This window comes from Schistocerca nitens, chromosome 7, assembly GCF_023898315.1.
Source record: "Schistocerca nitens isolate TAMUIC-IGC-003100 chromosome 7, iqSchNite1.1, whole genome shotgun sequence".
Lineage (NCBI taxonomy): Eukaryota > Metazoa > Arthropoda > Insecta > Orthoptera > Acrididae > Schistocerca > Schistocerca nitens.
Window position 1 is genome coordinate 364,405,683 of NC_064620.1, and position 26,323 is coordinate 364,432,005.

The window sequence follows — 26,323 nt, forward strand, 5'->3', positions numbered from 1 at the left end:
TTTTCTTGTATAGATTAATGACCTCTCGTCTGTTACATTGCCAGATGTTGAGTATGTTTTGTTTGCAGATGACACAAACATTGAAATAAATAGCAAGTCAAGTACAGATTTTGAAATGGCTACTAATCAGATTTTCACTGGCACTACTAACTGGTTTAAAGCTAATTCACTATGATCAAACTTTGAAAAGACCCACTATATGAAGTTCAGAACCTGTAAGAGACTGCCTTCCAGCATGTGTATAATATATGAAGACATGAGGATAAAAGAGGTCAACAGTGTTAAATTTCAGGGATTACGACTCGATAATAAATTCAGTTGGGAAGGGCACACCACAGAATTGCTGAAGCATCTAAACAAGTCTGTGTTCACAATGCGAATGATGTCAGATGTAGGAGCTAGAAGCTCAATGTTTAACGGTCTTTCTGTTATGCCTATCTGCCTCAACAAGTCATCTTTACGAAGAGTAGCAATCTGTGTTTCATAACTGTGTAAGTTTTCACCTGTGAATTATTTAAATTTCTGTGCAGGGTGCCCCAAATATTTAAAGTAAAAATTATGCATATAGCAGAGAAGGCTACATAGTACTGGAGCTAATTCTCATAAATGAATATTTAAGTTTTTATGGACATTAACAACTAGCACCTTACAGTAACAGCTTCATACTAAGTATCCAGTGTGACAACTGCCAGTCTTATTGCATACTTTACAACAAAATGCATTGACAAAATGGAATTCTAAACAAAAACTAATTTTTGAACCCACTGTTTGCATGTGCTGTTTATTATATGGATGTAATTCCTATTCTGTTGTGACTGTATTGTTCAAAATATGCCACCTACAGGCTTTCTAACATTTCATCTCCCACATGACCTAGTACCATCACCCAAAATTTCTGTCAAGAAACTTGACTAACTCTCCAGGGCTTGAACAATCCTATATCTCATAAAGTTCTGTCCATGGTGATAAATTTCTGTTGGGGAACCTTTCTCTATACATCTCAGTGCAAATATGGAATATTACTCTTTACATAATAATGTTGTGCATTTGTTACAGTGACACTGGCCTCAAATGGTTCTGTTTATGCCAATTTTAGGTTTTCAGTGGTTTTCCTGAGTGGTGTTCATATGAATTTGTCCTCTCCTCATTAAACAAGTTTGTATATGTTGTTAAGGATTTGTATATTGCTTATATTTTTCCTTTCAAAAAGCTGGCAAGCCCTATATAGTTGTAAAATTATCTGTGGATGAACAATTTCCTGCACTATACTGCAACTTGCAGAAATGCTTTGAAAATTTGTACCAGCAGGATGTAATACCTGAAAAGCCAGTCTACATCTACATCTACATTCATACTCCGCAAGCCACCCAACGGTGTGTGGCGGAGGGCACTTTACGTGCCACTGTCATTACCTCCCTTTCCTGTTCCAGTCGCGTATGGTTCGCGGGAAGAACGACTGTCTGAAAGCCTCCATGCGCGCTCTAATCTCTCTAATTTTACATTCGTGATCTCCTCGGGAGGTATAAGTAGGGGGAAGCAATATACTCGATACCTCATCCAGAAACGCACCCTCTCGAAACCTGGCGAGCAAGCTACACCGCGATGCAGAGCGCCTCTCTTCCAGAGTCTGCCACTTGAGTTTGCTAAACATCTCCGTAACGCTATCACGGTTACCAAATAACCCTGTGACGAAACGCGCCGCTCTTCTTTGGATCTTCTCTATCTCCTCCGTCAACCCGATCTGGTACGGATCTCACACTGATGAGCAATACTCAAGTATAGGTCGAACGAGTGTTTTGTAAGCCACCTCCTTTGTTGATGGACTACATTTTCTAAGCACTCTCCCAATGAATCTCAACCTGGCACCCGCCTTACCAACAGTTAATTTTATATGATCATTCCACTTCAAATCGTTCCGCACGCATACTCCCAGATATTTTACAGAAGTAACTGCTACCAGTGTTTGTTCCGCTATCATATAATCATACAATAAAGGATCCTTCTTTCTATGTATTCGCAATACATTACATTTGTCTATGTTAAGGGACAGTTGCCACTCCCTGCACCAAGTGCCTATCCGCTGCAGATCTTCCTGCATTTCGCTACAATTTTCTAATGCTGCAACTTCTCTGTATACTACAGCATCATCCGCGAAAAGCCGCATGGAACTTCCGACACTATCTACTAGGTCATTTATATATATTGTGAAAAGCAATGGTCCCATAACACTCCCCTGTAGCACGCCAGAGGTTATTTTAACGTCTGTAGATGTCTCTCCATGACCATAATTAGTGGAAAAACTCCTCTATGGACAAATGGGAGATAATTTTACCTTGTTCTTAAAGGTAGTGCCATCAGCAGTTGTTCGTCATGAAACTTGTTCAGGTTACACACACGCACACGCGCACGCGCAGCTGCAGTCTCTGGCTGCTAAGGCCACATTGCGAGCAGCAGCATGTGATGGGAGACGCAACTGGGTGATGGGGGTAAGGAGCATGCAGGGGTGGGGAGGGGGAGGGATAGCAGTGTAGGGGTGGGTGATGGTAAAGTGCTGCTTGTGGGAGCATACAGGGATGAGGTGGAGAGGGGGCAGGGCAGCTAGGTGCAGTCAGGAGGTTAGACAGAGGGCGGGAAGCATTCAGTGGAAAAGGAGACAGATAAAAAAAACTATGGGTCTGGTGATGGAATAAATGACTGTGTATTGCTGGAATGGGAACAGGGAAAGGGCTAGAGGATAAGGACAAATAATAATGAAGGTTGAGACTGGGAGGGTTACAGGAACATAGGATATATTGCAGGGAGAGTTCCCACCTGTGCTATTCAGAAAATTTGGTGTTGGTGGTAGTGATGGGGAGCTCGTGAATGAGTCGTTCAAATAAACGCTTCTCTCCTGTGAAGTGTGAACTAACCACTCAATTTCAATGATCTGGTACTTCAAACTCTTCACAGATAGCACACTCCACACTTTTTTCTAGTTCACTCACTCTCTTCCCCTCGCCCTCTCCCACTACATTGGCGTTATGTCACTCATTCTCCCTTCACTTCAGTCCTCCCTCTACTGCCTGTCGACGAATCGTGTGGTGTTTGTAGGGAACGTTAGGTTTAGGAGGGGTTGGGGAGGTGAGGGGCAAGGTGAAGGCAGCGTCAGCTGCTTTTTGCAGTGCTGACATAATTATCCGGGGACTATTTGTGCAGTTATACTTCATGTCTACGGGTAGTCTACCGTTGGCAGTGCTTGCAGACAAATGAATATTAAAGATACAAATGAAGAGGCTGGCTGTGTGAGCACGCACAGCAAACACGAAAATAAAGTGCTTACCTTGTGAATCTGGAACTGAAGCATGCGTGGAATCCACGCTTGAAAGATAATCATTCATGTAGGAACGTTTATCTCGTACACTAAATGTCAATTTGAGGATTGTCCTAATTAAATTTAAAAAAAATACATATGTATTTATGAATAAACATATATCTAAAAACAAAGATGATGAGACTTACCAAACAAAAGTGCTGGCAGGTCGATAGACACGCAAACAAACACAAACATACACACAAAATTCAAGCTTTCGCAACAAACGGTTGCTTCCTCAGGAAAGAGGGAAAGAGAGGGAAAGACAAAAGGATGTGGGTTTTAAGGGAGAGGGTAAGGAGTCATTCCAATCCCGGGAGCGGAAAGACTTACCTTAGGGGGAAAAAAGGACAGGCATACTCTCTCTCTCGCGCGCGCTCGCGCTCGCGCTCGCGCGCACACACACAAGCAGACATTTGTAAAGGCAAAGAGTTTGGGCAGGGATGTCAGTCTAGGCGGAAGTAAAGAGGCAAAGATGTTGAAAGACAGGTGAGGTATGAGCGGCGGCAACTTGAAATTAGCGGAGGTTGAGGCCTGGCGGATAATGAGAAGAGAGGACATACTGAAGGGCAAGTTCCCATCTCCGGAGTTCTGACAGGTTGGTGTTAGTGGGAAGTATCCAGATAACCCGGACGGTGTAACACTGTGCCAAGATGTGCTGGCTGTGCACCAAGGCATGTTTAGCCACAGGGTGATCCTCATTACCAACAAACATTGTCTGCCTGTGTCCATTCATGCGAATGGACAGTTTGTTGCTGGTCATTCCCACATAGAAAGCTTCACAGTGTAGGCAGGTCAGTTGGTAAATCACGTGGGTGCTTTCACACGTGGCTCTGCCTTTGATCGTGTACACCCTCCGGGTTACAGGATTGGTGTAGGTGGTGGTGGGAGGGTGCATGGGACAGGTTTTACACCGGGGGCAGTTTGGGGATTTCATAGGGATGAACTAAGAGGTTACGAAGGTTAGGTGGACGGCGGAAAGACACTCTTGGTGGAGTGGGGAGGATTTCATGAAGGATGGATCTCATTTCAGGGCAGGATTTGAGGAAGTCGTATCCCTGCTGGAGAGCCACATTCAGTCTGATCCAGTCCCGGAAAGTATCCTTTTACAAGTGGGGCACTTTTGTGGTTCTTCTGTGGGAGGTTGTGGGTTTGAGGGGATGAGGAAGTGGCTCTGGTTATTTGCTTCTGTACCAGGTCGGGAGGGTAGTTGCGGGATGCGAAAGCTGTTTTCAGGTTGTTGGTGTAATGGTTCAGGGATTCCGGACTGGAGCAGATTCGTTTGCCACGAAGACCTAGGCTGTAGGGAAGGGACCGTTTGATGTGGAATGGGTGACAGCTGTCATAATGGAGGTACTGTTGCTTGTTGGTGGGTTTGATGTGGACTGACGTGTGAAGCTGGCCATTGGACAGATGGAGGGCAACGTCAAGGAAAGTGGCATGGGATTTGGAGTAGGACCAGGTGAATCTGATGGAACCAAAGGAGTTGAGGTTGGAGAGGAAATTCTGGAGTTCTTCTTCACTGTGAGTCCAGATCATGAAGATGTCATCAATAAATCTGTACCAAACTTTGGGTTGGCAGGCCTGGGTAACCAAGAAGGCTTCCTCTAAGCGACCCATGAATAGGTTGGCGTACAAGGGGGCCATCCTGGTACCCATGGCTGTTCCCTTTAATTGTTGGTATGTCTGGCCTTCGAAAGTGAAGAAGTTGTGGGTCAGGATGAAGCTGGCTAAGGTAATGAGGAAAGAGGTTTTAGGTAGGGTGGCAGGTGATCGGCGTGAAAGGAAGGGCTCCATCGCAGCGAGGCCCTGGACGTGCGGAATATTTGTGTATAAGGAAGTGGCATCAATGGTTACAAGGATGGTTTCCAGGGGTAACAGACTGGGTAAGGATTCCAGGCGTTCGAGAAAGTGGTTGATGTCTTTGATGAAGGATGGGAGACTGCATGTAATGGGTTGAAGATGTTGATCTACGTAGGCAGAGATACGTTATGTGGGGGCTTGGTAACCAGCTACAATGGGACGGCCGGGATGATTGGGTTTGTGAATTTTAGGAAGAAGGTAGAAGGTATTATGAATAAACATAAACGGATTTCGCGAATGTACAGAGATTTCTGTTTAAAAACATGATTTGTTCCACTTTTTTTTCCTGTCAGGTGATTTCTTCTGTCAGTTATAAGGTGTCCTGCTGCCTTCGAGAACACTCTTTCACACGGCGTGGAGGTTGCAACAATACACAGTCGTATTTTTGCAAGTTCAAAGAGTGAGGGATATACTGACAGCCGTTCAAACCACCACTGAAGTGGATTGCCTTGTCTCTGTAGGAGGGGCTCTTGTAAATATTTGTCCACTTCCACTATTGCAGCAGCTCTCGGGTGTGGATTACTCTGCAGCCTGGAAAATTTGAGCCAGAGACTAGAAGTAGGTTCAGTGGTTGTAACTGAGATTGTTGCAGTAGCAGTGGATGTGTTAGACACAAATTTCTCACAGTGCCTGATTAGGTTTAATTTCACCTTCTCAGCAGAATTTTTATCAGAAAAACCACATAATTTGAACAGGGGATCCAATGAAGTTGCTTCTGTGAAAATGGAATTTTCCTCTATATTTCAAAATCATTGTTTTAGGTCTTCAGCTAACTTTTTGGCCATCTGTTGCATGTCTACATGAATTTCAGTGTTATTAACAAACCTGCAACACCATTTTTTCGACGAATGACTAAGGAGTATAACTTTAGATGCAGTGACAACATTTTCACTTGACATTTCCTCGGTGCAGTCTTTGAAAACTTTCAACAGGTCACAGGCTTGTGTTACACTTGCAATGTCCTCTGCAGTCAGATTTGGAAGATCCGGATAATTCAGAGTGATAACTGTCATTAGGGAATTCTTAACCTCGATTATTCTTCACAGCATATTACATGTTGAATTCCATGTTGTGACAGTGTCTTGTTTTATTGTCAGAACTGGCTCTTTTAACTGTTCCTGCATCTTTTTCAGTTTCGTGCACACCTGTGAACTTATTTTAAAAAATTCAACTTTCGTTTTTTTCTTCTTCCCAGAATGTGTTGAATGTGCGGAAGCCCATTCTGAGCAATTACTGTGTGTGCCAAGCAGGGGATGTGTTTCCAGGCTGAGTGTCTTATGGCTGCCACAATATTAGCAGCATTGTTGCTAACAACACACACGACTTTTTCTTGAATGCCCCATTCTCTTGTGACACGTCGCAGTTCTTCGGAGAGTTTTTCTGACGTGTGCCCTTCATCATATTTAAAGCACTCAAGGAGGGAAGATGCCAGCTCCAGGTCTTTAATGTAGTGTACTGTCACAGACAAATAACTCTCATTTGTCGTTGAGTTCCACCCATCCATTGTCAATACAACTACTTCCTCAGGATTAATTTTGACTCTCACAGTTTCTTTCATCATGGCGTACTGTTGTTGTAGTAGTGTACTGGGAATGGTCTTCCAAGCTGGCATTCTGTAAGCACCATTCAGTTCGCCTACAAAACTTTGAAAATGTTTGCTTTCCACTATGTTGAAGGGCAAATAATCCTTTACAGCAGTCTCCAGAGGTGCGAAATCTATCTCCTGATTTCTTTTGTTCGAAAGAGGTTCCGGAAAATACATAGGTAATGTTCCTTGATATTGATGTCTGCTGTCTGATAATGAAGTGATACTGTTATTTTCTGGCACCGACTGCTGTTCGTTTCTGGCAATTGCTGATGTTGGTTCCGGATTGTCTGAGTTATTTGTCCAAGAAATATCGGAAGATGACTGACTGACATTGACACTGTTAGATGCAGCACTCGAACATGACATGTTAGGTTAAATGTATTTCCTCCTTTATATGAAATAAACTTAGAACAACAGTTGCACTTTGCTTTCCCATCACCTAAATCGGCGAAGAAACCCCAAATTCACTACTTTTACGTGATCGCGAGTTGCTAACCATTGTATAAGAGTGAACAGACACAAAAACTGCTTTCCAAATAAAATAGAGGGATTTTACCAGAAATTGTACCAATGATTACAGGTGACAGTTTACGTTTTGAATTTGGAGGATTATTATTCTCAACAAAAATAAAATCTACAGGAAAACTTCTGAATAATTACGTAATGTAGGTATATAGACTTTGTGACAGTGGGAAACATACTCATTCTATTTTGGATTAAATTTTAAAAAGACCATAAAATTGGACTGCATTTCGTTGGTAGCCCTAGTTTTCAGTCCATGAATACAACAAATAAGGCTTCACTTGTCAGATAAAGACTTTCTTGGGCCCTTCATGAGAAAATGTCGAGCAAGTTTAAATGTAATACCTTCTTTATGTGTGACAGGCTTCTCTGTTTATCTTTCCTTTGTCCCCTTCGACCATCCTCTATTTAAGTTAACTCAGAGAGTAAAACGTTGCGTGCACGTTACTGCATAGTTCGGCCATTTGTTGGTAAAATTATGAAGTATTTCGAAGCTTTATTGTATGAACGAGGCGAAGCGAGCGTAGCCGTGGCTGAACGGCAAACTGGGCAACTTTGCCAGGCTTCCGTACTTCATTAATGAACTACTTCATTTGAACGCTTCACGGCAAAGAGTGAAGTGAATGAAGTAGTTCATGGGAATGAACGAGTTCGACCCATCTCTAGTGGGGGGGGAAGGATCCAGATGTCACAGGCTGTGAAGCAATCATTGAAATGAAGAAACATTGTGTTGGGTGGCATGGCCAGAAATGGGGTAGTCCCAACTGTTTCTCGGCAACAGTTTACCGGTGGCCATTCATGTGGACAGACAGCTTGTCAGTTGTCATGCCTATGTACAATGCAACACAGTGATAGCAGCTTAGCTTGTAGATCACATGATTTTTTTCACAGGTAGCCCTGCCTATGATGGGATAGGTGATGCTTATGACTGGACTGTAGTAAGTGGTGGTGGGAGTATGGGACAGGTCTTGCATCTAGGTCTATTACAGGGATATGACCCATGTGGCAAGGGGTTGGGAATGGGAGTTGTGTTGGGATGGAGGAGGATATCGTGTGCGTTCGGTTGGCAGTGGATTACCACTATGGGAGGGCTGGGAAGGATAATGGGTACGACATTCCTCGTGTCTGGGCACAACGAGAGGTAGTCGAAAAGTTGGCGGAGGGTGTAATTCAGTTGCCTGCAGTCCTGAGTGGTACTGAGTCATGAGGGGAATGCTTCTCTGTGGCTGGACAGTGGGATTTTGTGAGGTGGTGGGCGACTGGAGGGATAAGGCACGGAAGATCTGCTTTCGTGCAAGGTTGGGTGGGTAATTACAGTCTGTAAAGGTTTCGGTGAGACGCTCGCTGTATTACGAGTGGTACCACCCACTCATCACCACAGATGTGACAGCCACTGGTGGTTAGCCTGTATGGAAGGGACTTCTTGGTATGGAATGGGCGGCAACTGTCAAAGTGGAGGTATTGCTGATGGTTGATAGGTCTGATATGGGCGGAGGTGCTGATGTAACCATCTTTGAGGTGGAGGTCAAAACATCGGGAAACACATGGGGGAAAAGGTGTGAAAGTTCTGGAGGAATGTGGGTAGTTTGTCCTCACCCTCAATCCAGATAATGAAGATGTCATCAGTGAATCAGAACCAGATGAGGGAGTTTGAGATTCTGGGTGTTAAGAAGGATTCCTCTAGATGGCCCATGAATAGATTGGCATAGGATGGTGCCCATGCAAGTGTCCATAGTCATACCCCGGATCCGTTTGTAGGTAATGCTTTTGAAGGAGAAATAATTGTGGGAGAGGATATAGTTGATCATGGTAATTATGAAGGAGGTTGTATTTTTGGAATCCGTTGGACATTGGGAAAGGTAGTATTTAATACAGGTAGGCCCATGGGCATTAGGGATGTTAGTGTAAAGAGAGGTGGCATCAGTAGTGTAGAGCAGGGCACAATGTGGTAAAGGAACAGGAAATGTAGTGTGTCGGTGGAGGAAATGGTTGGTATCTTGTGTGTAGGAGGGTAGGTTGTGGGTAACAGGCTGAAGGTGTTGGTCTAAGAGAGCAGAGGTTCTCTCAGTGGGGGCACAGTAAGCGGCGACAGTGGGGAATCCTGGTGTGGTTGGGTTTATGGACTTCAGGAAGCATGTAGAATGTAGGAGTGTGGGGAGTGGTAGGGATGAGGAGAAAGGCAGACTGAGGAGAGAAGTTCTGGGATGGGCCTGGGCATTTGAGGAGAGACTGGAATGGGGTCAATGTGGCGGGGCTTGTTGCTGGATGAATCTGACAGCTAGCAGAGTCCTACCGCCAGACTAAACTACATTGGTGGAGCCTTTGTCAGGATTATAAGATGGGGGTCAGTTTTTATGTGGTGGATGCGGTACTTTCTGTGGATTTAAGGTTAGTTAACATGTTGAGGGATTTGGGGAATGATGGTGAAGGTAAGTTTCAAGGTTAAGAAATTCTGGAATGTTAGCAGGGCGTGACTTGGGGACAGTGGGATTGGGTCACGGTTGGATGGAGGAGTGAACTAAGTCAAGCAGGGTTCAGCATTGGTCTTTGGTTGTGTCTTATTGGTAGGGTTGGTGGCGAAAAAGTGTTTCCACTGTAGGGACCAGGAGAAGGAGAGAAGGTCCTGCATGACTGAATTTGGGAGTGAAGCAAAAGGTGAGGTCTTTTGGAAAGGACTGATTCTTCTGTGGAGCTAAGGCTCTTGAAGGAAAGGTTCATGACTGTGTTTCCAGTCTGTTTAGGTTCTGTATGGTGGTGGGTGGGAGTTCTTGAGGGTAAGGTAAATGTAGTAGGTCTGCGAGGTGGGGTTTGTCAGCTATGAGGGGATGTGGGAGAGGTTTGGAAGTTGTTGTAGAGGCGGTGCATAGTGGTAGTCAGACCAACAAAATGTTCTTCATTTCAATGACTGCTTCACAGCCTGTGCCATCTGGATCCTTCTCACCGACACCAGCTTTTCTGAATTGCGCAGGTGGGAACTCTCCCTGCAATATTCCTATGTTCCTGTAACCATCCTGGTCTCAACTTTCGTTAGTCTGTCGTTACCCTCTAGCCCTTTCCCTGTTCCCATTCCAGCACTACACAGTCATCTATTCCATCACCACACCCACTGTCTTTTTATCTGTCTCCATTTCCACTAACCTTTTCCTGCCCTCCATCTAACCTCCCGACTACACCTAGCTGCCCTGCCCCCTCTCCACCTCGTCGCTGTATGCTCCCGCAAGCAGCACTTTACCATCACCCACCCCTACACTGTGATCCCTCCCCCTCCCCAAACCAGCCTGCTATTTACCCCCGTCATCCAGTTGTCTCTCCCATCATGCGCTGCTGCTTGCAGTGGCCTCAGCAGCCAGAGACTGTGGTCATGTGTGTGTGAGTTGTGTTTGCATGAGGATGTGTGTGCATATTCTATCTCCAATGAAGGCCTTGTGGCCAAAAGCTCATCTTCTTGTGGGGCGGCGGGTGGAATTTATTGTTGTTGTATATAAAATGTTTGAATGTAGAAACACTCCATTTCCCGGCCGATTAACCATATGTGCGGCAGCGGGTGGAATTATGGTTGTTAAATGTTCCTATTATTTATGCTGTCTTTTGCCATTCTCAACACTGGCTCTCTAACTACAATATTGGCAACCAGAAAGTGATTAGCAAAACGTGAAGCCTGTAATTAGAATTCCTAGTGCCCACTTCATCTGAGAAACACGCTTATAGCTGCAGCTTATAGCTCTGAGAAATTAGGAAATTGTCTGGGATTCATAATCAAAAACGATCGTGAAAAAAAATGTTCTCTGTTTTCTGAAAGTCACAGATGAGAAAAAAAAAAGGATCCACACAATCTGACTAACAGAGCAGTTCAGAGTCTAATGCGCTGATGCAACTATAACTGTCCAAATTAAATGTTTAAATGAATGCTCGCCATAATTTGATGATTAGGTTCATCCAACGCCATGCTAAATAATGGTAGAATGTTTGTCCCGCGGCGGCACGTGAAAATATGACATACGCAAACTGAAAATCGATAATTAAAGTCATCCCAGAATTAACACTTCACTCGAAAACGATTTCATGGTTATGTGTATCCCGAGTAACTTAATATGGCATCCAAGGCTGTTTATAGCAATGATACCGACGCGAAGCGACTCCCAACGCAGATGGTGTGCTATTCAGCCTCTGGAGAGAACTGGGGCCTTTTTTCCTCGCGCAGCGTTCTTATATATAAAGCCACGGTGCGGACGGCTAAGGGAACGCCTGATCAAATCGGCTCTCCCGACTAGCCGCTGGGCTAGTAATGCACCACATTAAGTTATTGAATAAATCATAGCTTCTTTTGCTGATGGCCGATGAAGCTCTCAATTTAAATGTGCATTCAGCATACAGGTAAGTAATCATAATAAAAGTTTGACATGGCTAAGTTAAATATTTTGGGCGAGAGAATTAATTTAATTACACTGCATGCAGTAGACGAGCTCTGAACTTGCCCTTTGGAGATACGCTATTGCTATAGTTTTATAGTTATTCAAATGAAATGTGTCACATCTTTATGGTTATAGCGGATCTCCATTCTACTTAAATATAAACATCCTAGCCTTATTTATTAGCCTACTTAATCTATCTTGCTTCCTTAATGTTTAAGTCAAAAACCAGAAAATTATGAATTTCAACTAAAATCTTAATTTGTGAGATCCAGAGTACTGTTTCTATTAAATTATTATGAAAAAGGAATATAAATATAAATTTTTAAGTCTCTAGCTCTTTTCTGTTGCGCCAATGATTTTTATAGAAAAACGTCCAAATTTCGAAAATGGTTAAAGTTATTGAACTGACATTCAACACACATTAATTTAGTATTACTCCTGACATGCTAGAACCGTTTCAGGTTATTTGCTCGATTTTAAAAGTATTGCGCAACATTTGTGACGTCAGAGCTAGTTACAGCGGACTGGCTGGCACACAATGGAAAGACTGATGTGAATTTACTACAGCGCGAGTAGGCTGCTTCCCTACATCCTGACAGTCTTTTTGTTGTGCCTATCTGCAACTCAGCATCTCTGCTATATGGCAAGTATCTCCGCTGTATTGTGAGTAGCAACTATCCTTTTTTAACTATATATGATGTTAGTGTCTGTTCCCGAAAGAACAGTTACCGTTGATGACCATGCAGCTTTGCTAGAAATGAAATGATAATTAAATGGACACCCTAGCTGCAAACAGGTGTTGATGTACTTCATTGGGGACATGTTGAAAATGTGTGCTCCGACCGGGACTCGAACCCGGGATCTCCTGCTTACATGGCAGACGCTCTATCCATCTGAGCCACCGAGGGCACAGAGGATAGTGCGCCTGCAGGAACTTCTCCCTTGCACGCTCCCCGTGAGACCCACATTCCCAACATGTCCACACCACTACATTAGTAGTGTGCCTAATAGATGTTTGCCCATCATACTCATTACTCGTGGCAGATTAATCTGCCAAGTCCTGCACGAGTTCGGGCATACCGTGTGCGTTCGCATACAAGAAGGTCAATGGCTGGGATGCCATGCACACGGTATGCCCGAACTCGTACAGGACTTTGTAGATTAATCTGCCACAAGTAATGAGTATGATGTGTGAACATCTATTAGGTGCACTACGAATGTAGTGGTGTAGACATGTTGGAAATGTGGGTCTCACGGGGAGCGTGCAAGGGATAAGTCCCTGCAGGCACACTATCCTATGTGCCCTCGGTGGCTCAGATGGATAGAGCGTCTGCCGTGTAAGCAGGAGATCCCGGGTTCGAGTCCCGGTCGGGGAATGCTAGGTACGTAAATCTGAAGAAAACGACAATGGACCAGTCAAGAGAAATGTATTGATAAACCAGGAAAATCCAAGAGAGAAGTTGAGTCACAACTGTGATAGCTTTCTACATCGAAATGCTGAATGTTTATAATAAATTTACCTAGACTTGTTGATAAAACTGACAGTAGATTAAATGTCCCTGTTAAATTTTGCTAAGTACGAGGGCTATTCCGAAAGTAAGGTCCGATCGGTCACGAAATGGAAACGACTATGAAAATCCGATAAAGCTTTGCACAGATGTGTTGGGTAGTGTCTCTAGTATAACCCCAGTTAGCATCACGTCGCTCTTCTCATTTCTGAGCTCGCAGTGAGTGCGTAAAGATGTCTAGAAAATAGTGTCTGCCGCCAAGTATGGGGGCCTGGTGAGAAATTTCCCCTGAAGCTATGCAGCTAACATTACATAACTGTCGTGCTGTTTCGTCTTCAAGACAATTCTCAGCCGCATTCTGCAGGGGCAATGAAGATGCTCCTGCATCGTTTTCAAATGGAAATGTGAGATTACCCACAATACAGCCCGTAATTGTCTCCCTCTGAGTTTCAGCTCAGGTCACATGAACCGCTGGTTATGAAGACAACATTTCGGCACAAGACAACGAGCCGTAGGCCAGCGTAGAGAATTGGCGGAGAGCACTGGCGGCTGCCTTCTATAGCGAGGGTATGGGAAAGTTGGTACAACGCTACGATACACGTCTAAGTCGGGTCGGCGACTATGGAGATAAGTAGCTGCAAGGTGTATCTAACTGTTGCAAATAAAACATTTTTGATTTTTACCGTGGTTTCCATTTCGCGACCTATCGGACCTTACTTTCGGAATAGCCCTCGTATTTCATTAATGATGTGATTTACAGAACACAATAAAGAAATGCCCCATTTTTATGAAAGACAAGCTTTTTATTTGAAAAGCATAGACATTCATTGTTTGTAGCTTTGAAAACTTCCCAGTATTGATTCTTAGTGAAAGTGGACATGGAATAATAGATACGTAGCATTTTAGAACTACAGTGTTAAAATTATGTGGTGTAGATGGATAATACTAGACTACCATCAGTTGGGTGTACAAAATTTCAGTTTAATCTGATTGCAGGAGGTAGAACAAATACTGATTGAAAATTTAGGACCACAGAGATTTCCTTGCAACAAACATGGGAAGATAGGGGGTGGGGGTGGGGGGCAGTGACATTGGCTTTGACATATTGAAAAGTATTAGGTCCAAAAAGTTTGTTCAGCTAACCTGTGACACCAGAAGTACTGCGAAAGCAAAGAGAGCTTCACTGCAAGTTTAAACGCAGCCAAAACCTCTCAGACAAACAGAAGCTAAACGATGTCAAAGTTAGCGTAAGGAGGGCTATGCGTGAAGTGTTCAGTGAATTTGAAAGTAAAATTCTATGTACCGACTTGACAGAAAATCGTAGGAAGTTCTGGTCTTACGTTAAATCAGTAAGTGGCTCGAAACAGCATATCCAGACACTCTGGGATGATAATGGCATTGAAACAGAGGATGACACACATAAAGCTGAAATACTAAACACCTTTTTCCAAAGCTGTTTCACAGAGGAAGACCGAACTGCAGTTCCTTCTCTAAATCCTCGCAGAAATGAAAAAATGGCTTACATCTAAATAAGTGTCCAAGGAATAGAAAAGCAACTGAAATCACTCAACAGGCGAAAGTCAACTGGACCTGATGGGATACCAATTCGATTCTACACAGAGTACGCGAAAGAACTTGCCCCCCCTTCTAACAGCCGTGTACCGCAAGTCTCTAGAGGAACGGAACCATGATTGGAAAAGAGCACAGGTAGTTCCAGTCTTCAAGAAAGGTTGTCGAGCAGATGCGCAAAACTATAGACCTATATCTCTGACATCGATCTGTTGTAGAATTTTAGAACATGTTTTTTGCTCGCGTATCATGTAATTTCTGGAAACCCAGAATCTACTCTGTAGGAATCAACATGGATTCCAGAAACAGCGATCTTGTGAGACCCAACTCACTTTATTTGTTCGTGAGACCCAGAAAATACTAGATACAGGCTCCTAGGTAGATGCCATTTTCCTTGACTTCCGGAAGGTGTTCGATACAGTTCCGCGCTGTCGCCTGATAAAGTAAAAGTCTACGGAATACCAGACCAACTGTGTGGCTGGATTGAAGAGTTTTTAGCAAACAGAACACAGCATGTTGTTCTCAATGCAGAGATGTCTACAGACAAAGTAACCTCTGGCGTGCCACAGGGGAGTGTTATGGGACCATTGCTTTTCACAATATATATAAATGTCAGAAGTTCCGTGCGGCTTTTTTCGGATGGTGCAGTAGTATACAGAGAAGTTGCAGCATTAGAAAATTGCAGCGAAATGCAGGAAGATCTGCAGTGGATAGGCACTTGGTGCAGGGAGTGGCAACTGACCCTTAACATAGACAAATGTAATATATTGCGAATACATAGAAAGAAGGATCCTTTATTGTATGATTATATGATAGCGGAACTAACACTGGTAGCAGTTACTTCTGTAAAATATCTGGGAGTATGCGTGCGGAACGATTCGAAGTGGAATGATCATATAAAATTAATTGTTGGTAAGGCAGGTGCCAGGTTGAGGTTCATTGGGAGAGTCCTTAGAAAATGTAGTCCATCAACAAAGGATGTGGCTTACAAAACACTCGTTCGACCTATACTTGAGTATTGCTCATCAGTGTGGGATCCGTACCAGTTCGGGTTGACAGAGGAGATAGAGAAGATCCAAAGAAGAGTGGCGCGTTTCGTCACAGGGTTATTTGGTAAGCGTGATAGTGTTGGGAGATGTTTAGCAAACTCAAGTGGCAGACTCTGCAAGAGAGGCACTCTGCATCGCGGTGTAGCTTGCTGTCCAGGTTTCGAGAGGGTGCGTTTCTGGATGAGGTATCGAATATATTGCTTCCCCCTACTTATACCTCCCAAGGAGCTCACGAATGTTAAATTAGAGAAATTCGAGCACGCACGGAGGCTTTCCGGCAGTCGTTCTTCCTGCGAACCATATGCGACTGCAACAGGAAAGGGAGGTAATGACAGTGACACGTTAAGTGCCCTCCGCCACACACCGTTAGGTGGCTTGTGGAGTATAAATGTAGATGTAGATGAACAGGGTTCAAAATATTCACTGCATAAGAAGAAATTTAAAAGGAACATGATGAGGTCTAACTACTTAGAATATTTTGTCTTCCGATAATCAGTAGTTAAATGAATAACATTTAGATCAATAGAATTTCAATAAATAAATTGCAAGAATATGTACTGATGAAGCACCTCTGAGAAAGAAATTTAAAAACCAAGAGAACACAGAGGAAGTCAATAACAATTTTGAGTTTGGGAGCAGTATGATTTTATCCGTAAAGTCTTGTGTAAAGAAAAAACTATTAAGTTAATAGTAATTTTCAAGCATAATCATTCCACACACAAATGATTGATTGAGATGACACTGTGGTCACCACACTGGGCCCACTTTTGGATTGAGTGTGGTACAACTCCGTGTCCATCCATTATGAAATAAATTAATTAATTTGAATACTGATGTCGTTCCTTTGAAAAAAGAGGCAGATTGTGTCTAATGATCTTCTTGCCAATGAGACTTTACCCCCCCCCCCCCCCACACCACACCAAAAAATAAAAATAATAATAATAATAATAATAATAATAATAATAATAATTCATGTTTCTCTCTCTCACACACACACACACACACACACACACACAGACAGAGAGAGAGCAAATAATGTAGTGTTCATGCAATTAAATTTAATTATATGAGAGAACAAAATTCTATTGAAGTACTTTTATATGTTTATGAAGCTATTAAATGTTTCAGTTGCAAAGCAACTAATTGGATATATTCTGAACAGTATGTGAATTTAGAAAAAGAGGGTTTATCATTTGTGTCAATGTATGTGCTTTTTCTTGTGTTAAATCTTCTTTTTTCCCCTTCAACAGAGTTGTGGATGCTGCTGAACAGGAGACTGCATCATCTATGATGGCTGCGTTCCTCGGACTAGGGCTGGCATGTGGTTCAGCTCTTAGCTTGTTGTTGATTAAAGTGTTGTGAATTTTTAGCCTGAATTTGTTTTAATTTTTTATGTCAGCATTTTTTGTGCTGTTTATTTTACATTGGTTCAGTACTTGTTCACATTAACTGCCATGCATTTTGTAACTCATTACTTAAGTGCCATTTTTGTTTTAAAAATGGATGTTATACTTCCTTGTAGATTTCTCTGCAATGTGAGAAATTAATTAAGCTTTGTAAAAGCTTTATTATGTAAAACTTGTGGTCCATGTTGTAATGACTGCTTAAGTGGAACAGTTGTATGTCCTAATTCTGACCTGAAAAATCATTTTGGACTGTGTGCCAAACTTGACGTACTTGTTGTATAACAGACCTTCAACCCCTTATGCTTCCAGATCATACTGACAATTACTAATCAGAATTTCTAGTGGATTTGCAATTTTAAGTGGTTCTTGTTTCCATATTGCTAGAACATCAGCAAATAAAATGATGTTTGAAATAGCAAGTGTTTGAAATGTTAGGTAGACCAGTATTAACACAAAAATGGGAATGTAGATGTGAACACAAATACATTAATGTTAACTCAGCTAGTGCTTTGTTACGTTCTTCGTCTACATGATTACTCTGCAATTCACACTGAAATGTTTGGTAGAAGGTTCATGGAACAACTTTCAGAATAACTAAGATAAATTTCTCAATGCAGCCTCTGGTTGAGGAGTGCTTCAGAGCTATAACAGGAAACCTAATCCTACACATCAAAGTGTTTCATTTATTCTTGACTTTGTTCGCCCCTCTCTTCAGCTTATAGAAACCTCAATGATTGTAGTCTCCAGGTTGCACTGTGAGATAGAGCTGAGGCCCACTAAATGGTCCTGCTTCATAAATGATACATGTGTTAATTCATGTACAGCCAATGTTTCCATGGATTTGAAATAACCTTTTGTGCTGTCCAGTTTTTTTAGGTTTTCTCCCAGTGGTCTACATATAAGGAAATAGATGTATCACATTTGGTCTTAGTCAACTGCTAACTCCTTTCCCAATCTTTTGTTCCTTCCCCAACTAAACCTTAATCTCTGAATAAGGAACATATATGGGAATAGTTATAAAAGTTTTAAAAATCACCTCAAAAATAGATGGAGATGAGAGAAAACATTTTTGAAAAATGGAGTTTGTTCTAGCCAGTCTTATGTGAAATTGTTAACTAATTCTGCCTTCAAATTCAAGGCCAAGTTCAATACTATACCAGGGAAAGCCTTCAGTTAATCCAATGGAACATTTCTCCATGAATGCCACACAGTGTTTTCAAACAATGGAAACTCTTTTAAGTTGGAATATCAACATTACGAGGAAAAGGATGGATTACTGTTCACTGTAGAGATGACACGCATGACTGCTGTCTCCAGCAGCTTGGACTGTGATGCAGTCTACTCATTCTACCTGTCTGCAACTCAGTGTGTCATCTTTATGGTAGGTAGCAATCTATACTTTTCCTTATCTTGTTGACATTGAATGTGTTGTAGGTAGAGTGACTTTCTTTATCTTTCCTTTAGCATACATATTGGTAGTATTCACAATTTCACTAATAAGATTGTCGGTAAAGAAGAGTTGGAAATGTTCTAGTCTGCATTTTGGTCAAACACCATAAGGAATGGTGAAACCTTGATGTGTGACAGAAAAAGTAAACTTCATGAAATCAACCTTGCCATCGTGATATCTTCCATGTACTTAATACAGGTTGTGTATCTTAATCACTTTCACTCCATCAGTAGAGTCTGATTCACTAGAACTTATATCACTGACCACAGTGCAAAGTTACTTCCGATCACTTTCATCACTTAATTCTCCTTCATGCTTAGTGTCTTCGAGGGGCCATTCTGGCAATATCATCATCACATGTTTTCTACCAGCTATTATCTACTACAAATGTTAGAATGCACACTTTGAGTTACACATCTTTATTCCAAGTGCTGCTGTTCACCTAGCACACTCCAACAATGGAGCGGATGGAAAACACAGTAATGGAAATCTGTTATACATCATCCGACATCTGAGCCATAGCGGAAAATCATAATGATAGACGTAGTGTGATAGTAGATCTGAAAGGGTTAGTGCATTTAACGAAGTAAGTTAGTCTGGTTCTCTTTGATGTTCTTCATATTTGTAAGATTTGAAGCTGAAGGATCAGATATCAGTTCCCTAAAGCAGTATGATTCAATTCCAAAAAATCAGTTTGAAGGTTAGATTTCCAACTACTGTCAAAGTCTAAAACATTTCAAGTGTACTAACAATGCGATCAGTAACTGTGAATGTAGAGTAGATGTATAACAATACTAAAGTCACTGGTTTGAATCTCATTAGCAGCAACTTTATATTATTTATTTTATAATTTGGTATAAAACATCAAATAGAAAAGTAAATAATTTATTTCTAGAGTGCTCAGTATTATAAGTGTACATATCTCATTTATTAATGAATTATGATTCAGTATTTTTTAATATCTCCATTCATTTTTAAATGTGAAATTTAAATAAAAGGCAAAAAGCTGCTGCAGGTGAGATTCCTACCAGTGACGTTATTGTTTGTACTTAGCAGTGCTCAAAAATCTTAATGTTCAGGTTGAGCTTCCTTAAAAAAAAAAAAAAATGCATTTTACTGCTATGAGAAACTGAAGTCTTTGTATTGACATTCAAATCCTGAAAGTATGGAGAAAATCGGAGGAGACCATTCCGTATGGTCTCCTTGTAAGTTGGAATTGTTGCTGTAAAAGAAAAGGAAAATTTTCTATTCGGTAATGTTTTAATCAAGTAGTTTAATGTCGATGATATGCTCCCTTGACCCACCCACTCATCCCAGGGTGATAGTTCATTTTTGCCTGTTCCTTAAGTCCTGTAGAGACTGAATATATCCAAAAACCTTCAGTTGTTTGTCTTACACTTCCTTGTCTTCTATTTTATCTAGGGAATCTTACTATGTCCTCATTCAGTACCAAACAAACCAACCCTGAATTTACATGAAAAGCCCTTGGGTTTCAATTGGCTTACAATGTTGAAATACCATGCCATTGTGATGAGTGTTGGAAGGTGATAGATGTGACACTCAAAATTTTAAAATGCTTAAACACTTCCACCCAGCAGGAAATTAGCTTTTTATCCAGCAGTTTACACTGGGAAAATCTACATTTAACATTAACTCCTGGCAGCTTATTTTGGGTGGCGTTTTCAGTTAACAGTGTATAGATTTCCTGTCCTATATACCATGTGTTAATCTTCATTTATAATCTTTATTTTGTGAAATAAAATTTTCATAATTATATGATCCAGCTCAACATCATTACTGTTTGTAGTAGTTTTTGAACGTATTTTATTTTTATTGCAAAGAAAGTGTAAACTAATATTGCAATGTCAAAAATTATTTTAATCTTGTCAAAAGTCTATTATTTAATTTCTTCTTTTAAAATAATAATTTTTATGTTCATTTAGTCAGTGATTTGAAATTGAGATGTATCTATATATAGTTTCAATACCACGTCTTGCGTTTTCTCAATTTAATACTGAGCTTAAATGATTTAGTCCCAGGTAGTTCTTATCATAGTACAATTCTAACTTTATTTTTATATTATAAATGTAATTTTATTTTAAATTTTTATTACATATGTCTAAATAATTTCTCACGTAAAACTGCTGGGCAGTGGGAGCAGTTTTAGAATTTCCTGTGTTTTACTCAAATATTTTGTTCATATTTTAAATGCTACAGCACTGAAAATATAGTCAGTATTCAATAATTTTCTTTGGATATAAGTCCTCAGATGCTTAAACTTGTAAGAAATAGTTCCATAACCATCTGCATTTGTGAACTTCTGGATAACCGTTTCAGGTGGTTGTGAAGCCATTAAAAAGATACTCAGTATTAAACCTCTGGTTGTGTGATCTCAATATATTGTTGCCATAGAGATGTGTTAAATGTGTAACTGTGTTTCTGCACGGAAAATGCTGAAACTGAATTTGGCTCCTGAGGAAGGCATGGTACTCTGTTTTTTACTGTTTGTTTTCACTCTTATCACAGATGCCAATTAAGTATAAACCTTTGGAGAAATACTAACACATGAATTTATGTCTCACAGTTTATTGGGTAATTAAAAATCTGAAACTAGACAGAATACAGACTGGAAAGAAATATTGTATAGTAAATATCACACCCAAAATCTGATCTGAGTGGATGTAATACATGTAGTTACACTTAGGTAGGACCTAATTATGGCCCCGTTTTACAGTTATCACTTCCAGTGCAGGAACAATAATTGTAATTAATTAATTAATTAATTGGTTCTGTGCCAGGCACATGAATATATATAAATTGTCTTCACATTTGTATCAGTTTTCAACGTAACTCTATTCTGTCTTCCATTTATGCTGTATCATAATGTAGCATACTGTCTGTAATATGTTGCTATAAGCCACTGCAGTGTCATTAAAGTACCTGAAGAATAAAAGTGAATGTTAATGCACCAAGATGCACATTTCTTTTATGTCACACATCCAATAATACCATATGCGCCAGGGAGCCCGACTGGACGTCCTCATCATCTTATACTATGTACCGATGTTCTGAAATGGTCTATGGATTTTTCTGTGTGGAAATGCCCCATATTATCTACAAAAAAATCAATAAATAAATGAAAGAATTGGCCACAATATTTTCCGGATTTGAACACATGAGACTCCATTTTGTGGGTCTGTTTTAAAGACAAGGTGTACAGCAATAACCCCAAAACCATTGCTGAGCTGAAAACACCCATCAGGAGGTCACTGACAGCATCGATATTTCGACACTTCAGTAGGTCATGGAGAATTTCGCTATTTGTCTATGCCACATCACCACCAATGATGGCAGGCAGGCATATCAAACCTGTCGTAACCTAAATCCAAATATCTGTAGTGACATTTACGTGTTGAATAAAGTGTGTGCATACTGTAGTTTCTAATTAATTTACTTTTTTTTTTTTTTAATATGTAGATCAATAACTGTCACCCTGCAGTTAAAGCTAAGCAGCTGGCAAAAAGAGGATATCCAGAGACACATGGACACCACTGTCAGTAAATAGTTTCAGATATCTCAGATTTATGTTTCCTTGTTAGGTTAGGTTAGGTTAGGTTACATTAGGTTGACATAGAAGGACCAAATGCTACAAGCACTCGGTAACCTGAAGTTTTTTATGTACCAGACACCCCCCTGCGGGTCCGGGGATTAGAATAGGCCCGAGGTATTCCTGCCTGTCGTAAGAGGCGACTAAAAGGAGTCCATCCCCCTCACGGGGGTAGTTAGCGCCTGCGTCCGGAGACGGACGGTTTCACGACCTATAATCGTGGTCTTTTTGGTTTTTCCTTCTCGTTTCTTCCTTCCTTTTGTTGGTTCCTTTCTTTGCTCTTCTCCACTTCACTGTCTTCCTTACTTTTTCCCTTGACTTCTCCTTGCCTTCTCATTGCCTTCTTCTCCTTGCCTTCTCCTTGCCTCCTTCTCCTTGCTTTCTCATTGCCTTCTTCTCCTTGCCTTCTCTGGTCTCCGCCTCGGCGTTTGAGACAGTCTGTCCTCTTTCTCCCTCTCTCTTCTTTTTCCTCTTCTTCCTTCCTCCCTGTGCGTGTCTGAAGGCCGACCCACGCGTTCGCACGCATAGCCGGTGACGGGGTAACGCGTAAGTCCCCGCCCTGGGTAGACATGTAAGGCACGCGCGTACCCCCTGGTAAAGGCCAGGTCCGGGGAGGGGTGATTGCCTGAGCTGATACCTTCTGACCATGCCGATTGGTCCCTCCGTCTGTTTCTCGGGAGGTGTGACCTGAGGTGTAAACATTCACCTAAGGCGGGAGTGCCCTCTGAGAGGGTCCCCACAAGGAAGGAGCGCGCCATCGGAGACGCTGGCAATCATGGGGGATTCCTCCGCAATGGATTCTACTCCATCGCTTTCGACTTCGACCCACAAACGGAAACGTGACCAGCCAACAGTGACAAAAATACTACCGCCTGCCCCACAGTTCCTCGTAGTTTCTCGATCTGAGGACGGAAAGGATTTTTCCTCTGTCAACCCTTTAGTTATCCAGAAGGGCGTAGATGCCATAGCCGGATCTGTCAAATCTTGTACCAGGTTGCGTAACGGTACCTTATTACTAGAAACTGAGAGTGCCTTTCAGGCACAAAAACTGCTTCGGGCCACACTCTTGTACACGTTCCCTGTCCGGGTGGAGGCCCACCGCACTTTGAATTCGTCTCGTGGTGTAGTCTATAGTAGCTCTCTCGACGGATTGACTGACGAGGAGATTCAATCTTTCCTCGCTGAGCAGGGCGTGACGGCTGTCCATCGGGTCATGAAAAAGGTCAACAATGACCTTGTACCGACCCGGACACTTTTCTTAACCTTCGATAGTGTTAAGCTGCCATCGCGCATCAAGGCAGGCTACGAGGTTATTTCTGTTCGCCCCTATGTCCCGACACCTACGCGCTGCTACCAGTGTCAGCGTTTCAATCACACTCGACAGTCTTGTTCCAATGCGGCTAAATGTGTCACTTGTGGCAGGGATGCCCATGAGGGTGACTGTCCACCTCCGTCTCCTCGTTGTGTGAACTGTCAAGGTGACCATGCCGCATCCTCCCGCGACTGTCCTGTCTATAAGGAAGAACGCTGTATTCAGGAAATTCGAGTCAAAGAGAAAGTGTCCACCTCGGCTGCTCGCAAGCTATTGGCTAGTAGGAAGCCCACGCTGCTCCCAGCGGGGAAATACAGCACTGTCCTCGCCTCTCCTCGGACTACCCGGGAGGTAGCAACCCAGACATGCGATCTGACCTTCAGCACCACGGTCGTCCGTTCGGCCAGTGCTAAGATCGCGCGGTCGACATCTCCTCTTCGTCCCATCACCCCACAGACACCAGCCCCTTCATCAGCTTCTGCTAAGACGAAGATCCCGAAGTCAGATGCACGGGCCTTCAAGAAGGAACCGTCCCGTGCAGACTTCCTACGTACCTCGACCTCCCAGCCTTCGTCCGGTACTTCCACCAAACGACCATCCAAGAAGGCTAATAGGAAGCACAGTTCTCCTTCTCCGCCACGGCGCATTTCTTCTCCTGCGCCACCCAGCGGTTGCCGCCCCAGGCCGTCATCCCTTTCGCCTGGCCGCACCGCTGGTAGCCGAACATCTGGCCGTTCACCGGCGGAGGCAGCTCCCCCTCCCGGCCATCTTCCCAAGATGGCCGATGAACCTATAGAACCAATGGACGATGACTGTCCGCCTACTGATAGCGGCGGCAGTGCTCGCTCGAAGCCAGGCCCTCAGCGGCCTTCGAGGTGACCCCTTCTCTCATCTTCCTTTTCTTCCGATGGCACTTATTAACTGGAATATTCGCAGCGTTCGCTCCAACCGAGAGGACTTGAAGTTGCTGCTCCGCTCGCATCGTCCGCTCGTCGTAGCCCTCCAGGAAACGAAGCTACGCCCATGCGATCAAATTGCCTTGGCACACTACACCTCTGTGCGTTTTGACCTACCCCCTGTGGTAGGTATCCCAGCTCATGGAGGGGTTATGTTGCTGGTCCGGGATGATATTTACTACGATCCCATCACGTTGCACACCGGCCTGCAGGCAGTTGCCATCCGCATTACTCTCCCCACTTTTACGTTTTCCTTTTGTACCGTTTACGCTCCATCGTCATCTGCCGTTACCAGGGCAGACATGACGCAACTTGTTGCTCAGCTACCTGCACCATTTTTGTTAACTGGAGACTTCAATGCCCACCATCCTCTTTGGGGCTCTCCAGCATCCTGCCCGAGGGGCTCCTTGTTAGCAGACCTTTTCAACCAGCTCAATCTTGTCTGCCTCAATACTGGCGCCCCTACTTTTCTTTCGGACACATCTCATACCTATTCCCATTTAGACCTCTCTATATGTACTCCCCAACTTGCACGCCGGTTTGAGTGGTATGCCCTTGCTGATACATATTCGAGCGACCACTTCCCGTGTATTATCCATCTCCTGCAGCATACTCCCTCTCCGTGCTCCTCTCGTTGGACCATCTCCAAGGCAGACTGGGGGCTCTTCTCTTCCAGGGCGACCTTTCAGGATCAAACCTTCACAAGCTGCGATCGTCAGGTCGCACACCTCACGGAAGTCATTCTCGCTGCTGCTGAATATTCCATCCCTCACCCTACCTCTTCTCCACGTCGCGTACCGGTCCCCTGGTGGACCGCAGCATGTAGGGACGCTATACGTGCTCGTCGACGTGCTTTACGCACCTTTCAACGCCACCCTACAGTGGCGAATTGTATTAATTATAAACGATTACGTGCTCAGTGTCGTCGTATTATTAAAGAAAGCAAGAAAGCCAGCTGGGCTGCTTTCACCAGCACCTTCAACAGTTCTACTCCTTCTTCTGTTGTCTGGGGTAGCCTGCGCCGGCTATCTGGCACTAAGGTCCACTCCCCAATTTCTGGCTTGAAGGTCGCGAATGAAGTCCTTGTGGCCCCTGAGGCTGTCTCCAATGCCTTCGGCCGCTTTTTCGCCGAGGTTTCGAGCTCCGCTCATTACCACCCTGCCTTCCTCCCCCGCAAACAGGCCGAGGAGGCTAGGCCACGTGACTTCCGCTCCTCGAATTGTGAAAGTTATAATGCCCCATTCACCATGCGGGAACTCGAAACCGCACTTGGCCGATCACGGTCCTCCGCTCCAGGGCCTGATTCTATTCATATTCAGATGCTGAAGAACCTTTCTCCTGCGGGTAAAGGTTTTCTTCTTCGTACATACAATCGCATCTGGATTGAGGGACATGTTCCCGCATGCTGGCGCGAGTCTATTGTTGTCCCGATTCCTAAGCCGGGGAAGGACAAGCACTTGCCTTCCAGTTATCGACCTATCTCGCTTACCAGCTGTGTCTGTAAAGTGGTGGAGCGAATGGTTAACTCTCGATTGGTTTGGCTGCTCGAGTCTCGACGCCTACTTACCAATGTACAATGTGGATTTCGAAGGCGCCGCTCTGCTGTCGACCATCTGGTTACCTTGTCGACCTTCATCATGAATAACTTCTTGCGGAAGCGCCCGACCGCGGCTGTGTTCTTTGATTTGGAGAAGGCTTACGACACCTGTTGGAGGGCGGGCATTCTCCGCAC

At 43.1% G+C, this 26,323-nt stretch overlaps 1 protein-coding gene across 1 annotated transcript in view; it reads left to right on the forward strand.

Annotated features, from left to right (window-relative positions):
• The window catches only part of LOC126194759 (equilibrative nucleoside transporter 3), an 83,775-nt gene extending 63,983 nt beyond the window's left edge, over positions 1–19,792 (forward strand). The window contains exon 12 of the mRNA XM_049933041.1: positions 17,111–19,792. Within this exon, the coding sequence (XP_049788998.1) occupies positions 17,111–17,222 (112 nt within the window). The 3' untranslated portion in view covers positions 17,223–19,792. The remainder of the gene's footprint in view (positions 1–17,110) is intronic.
• Positions 19,793–26,323: the final 6,531 nt, after the last annotated feature.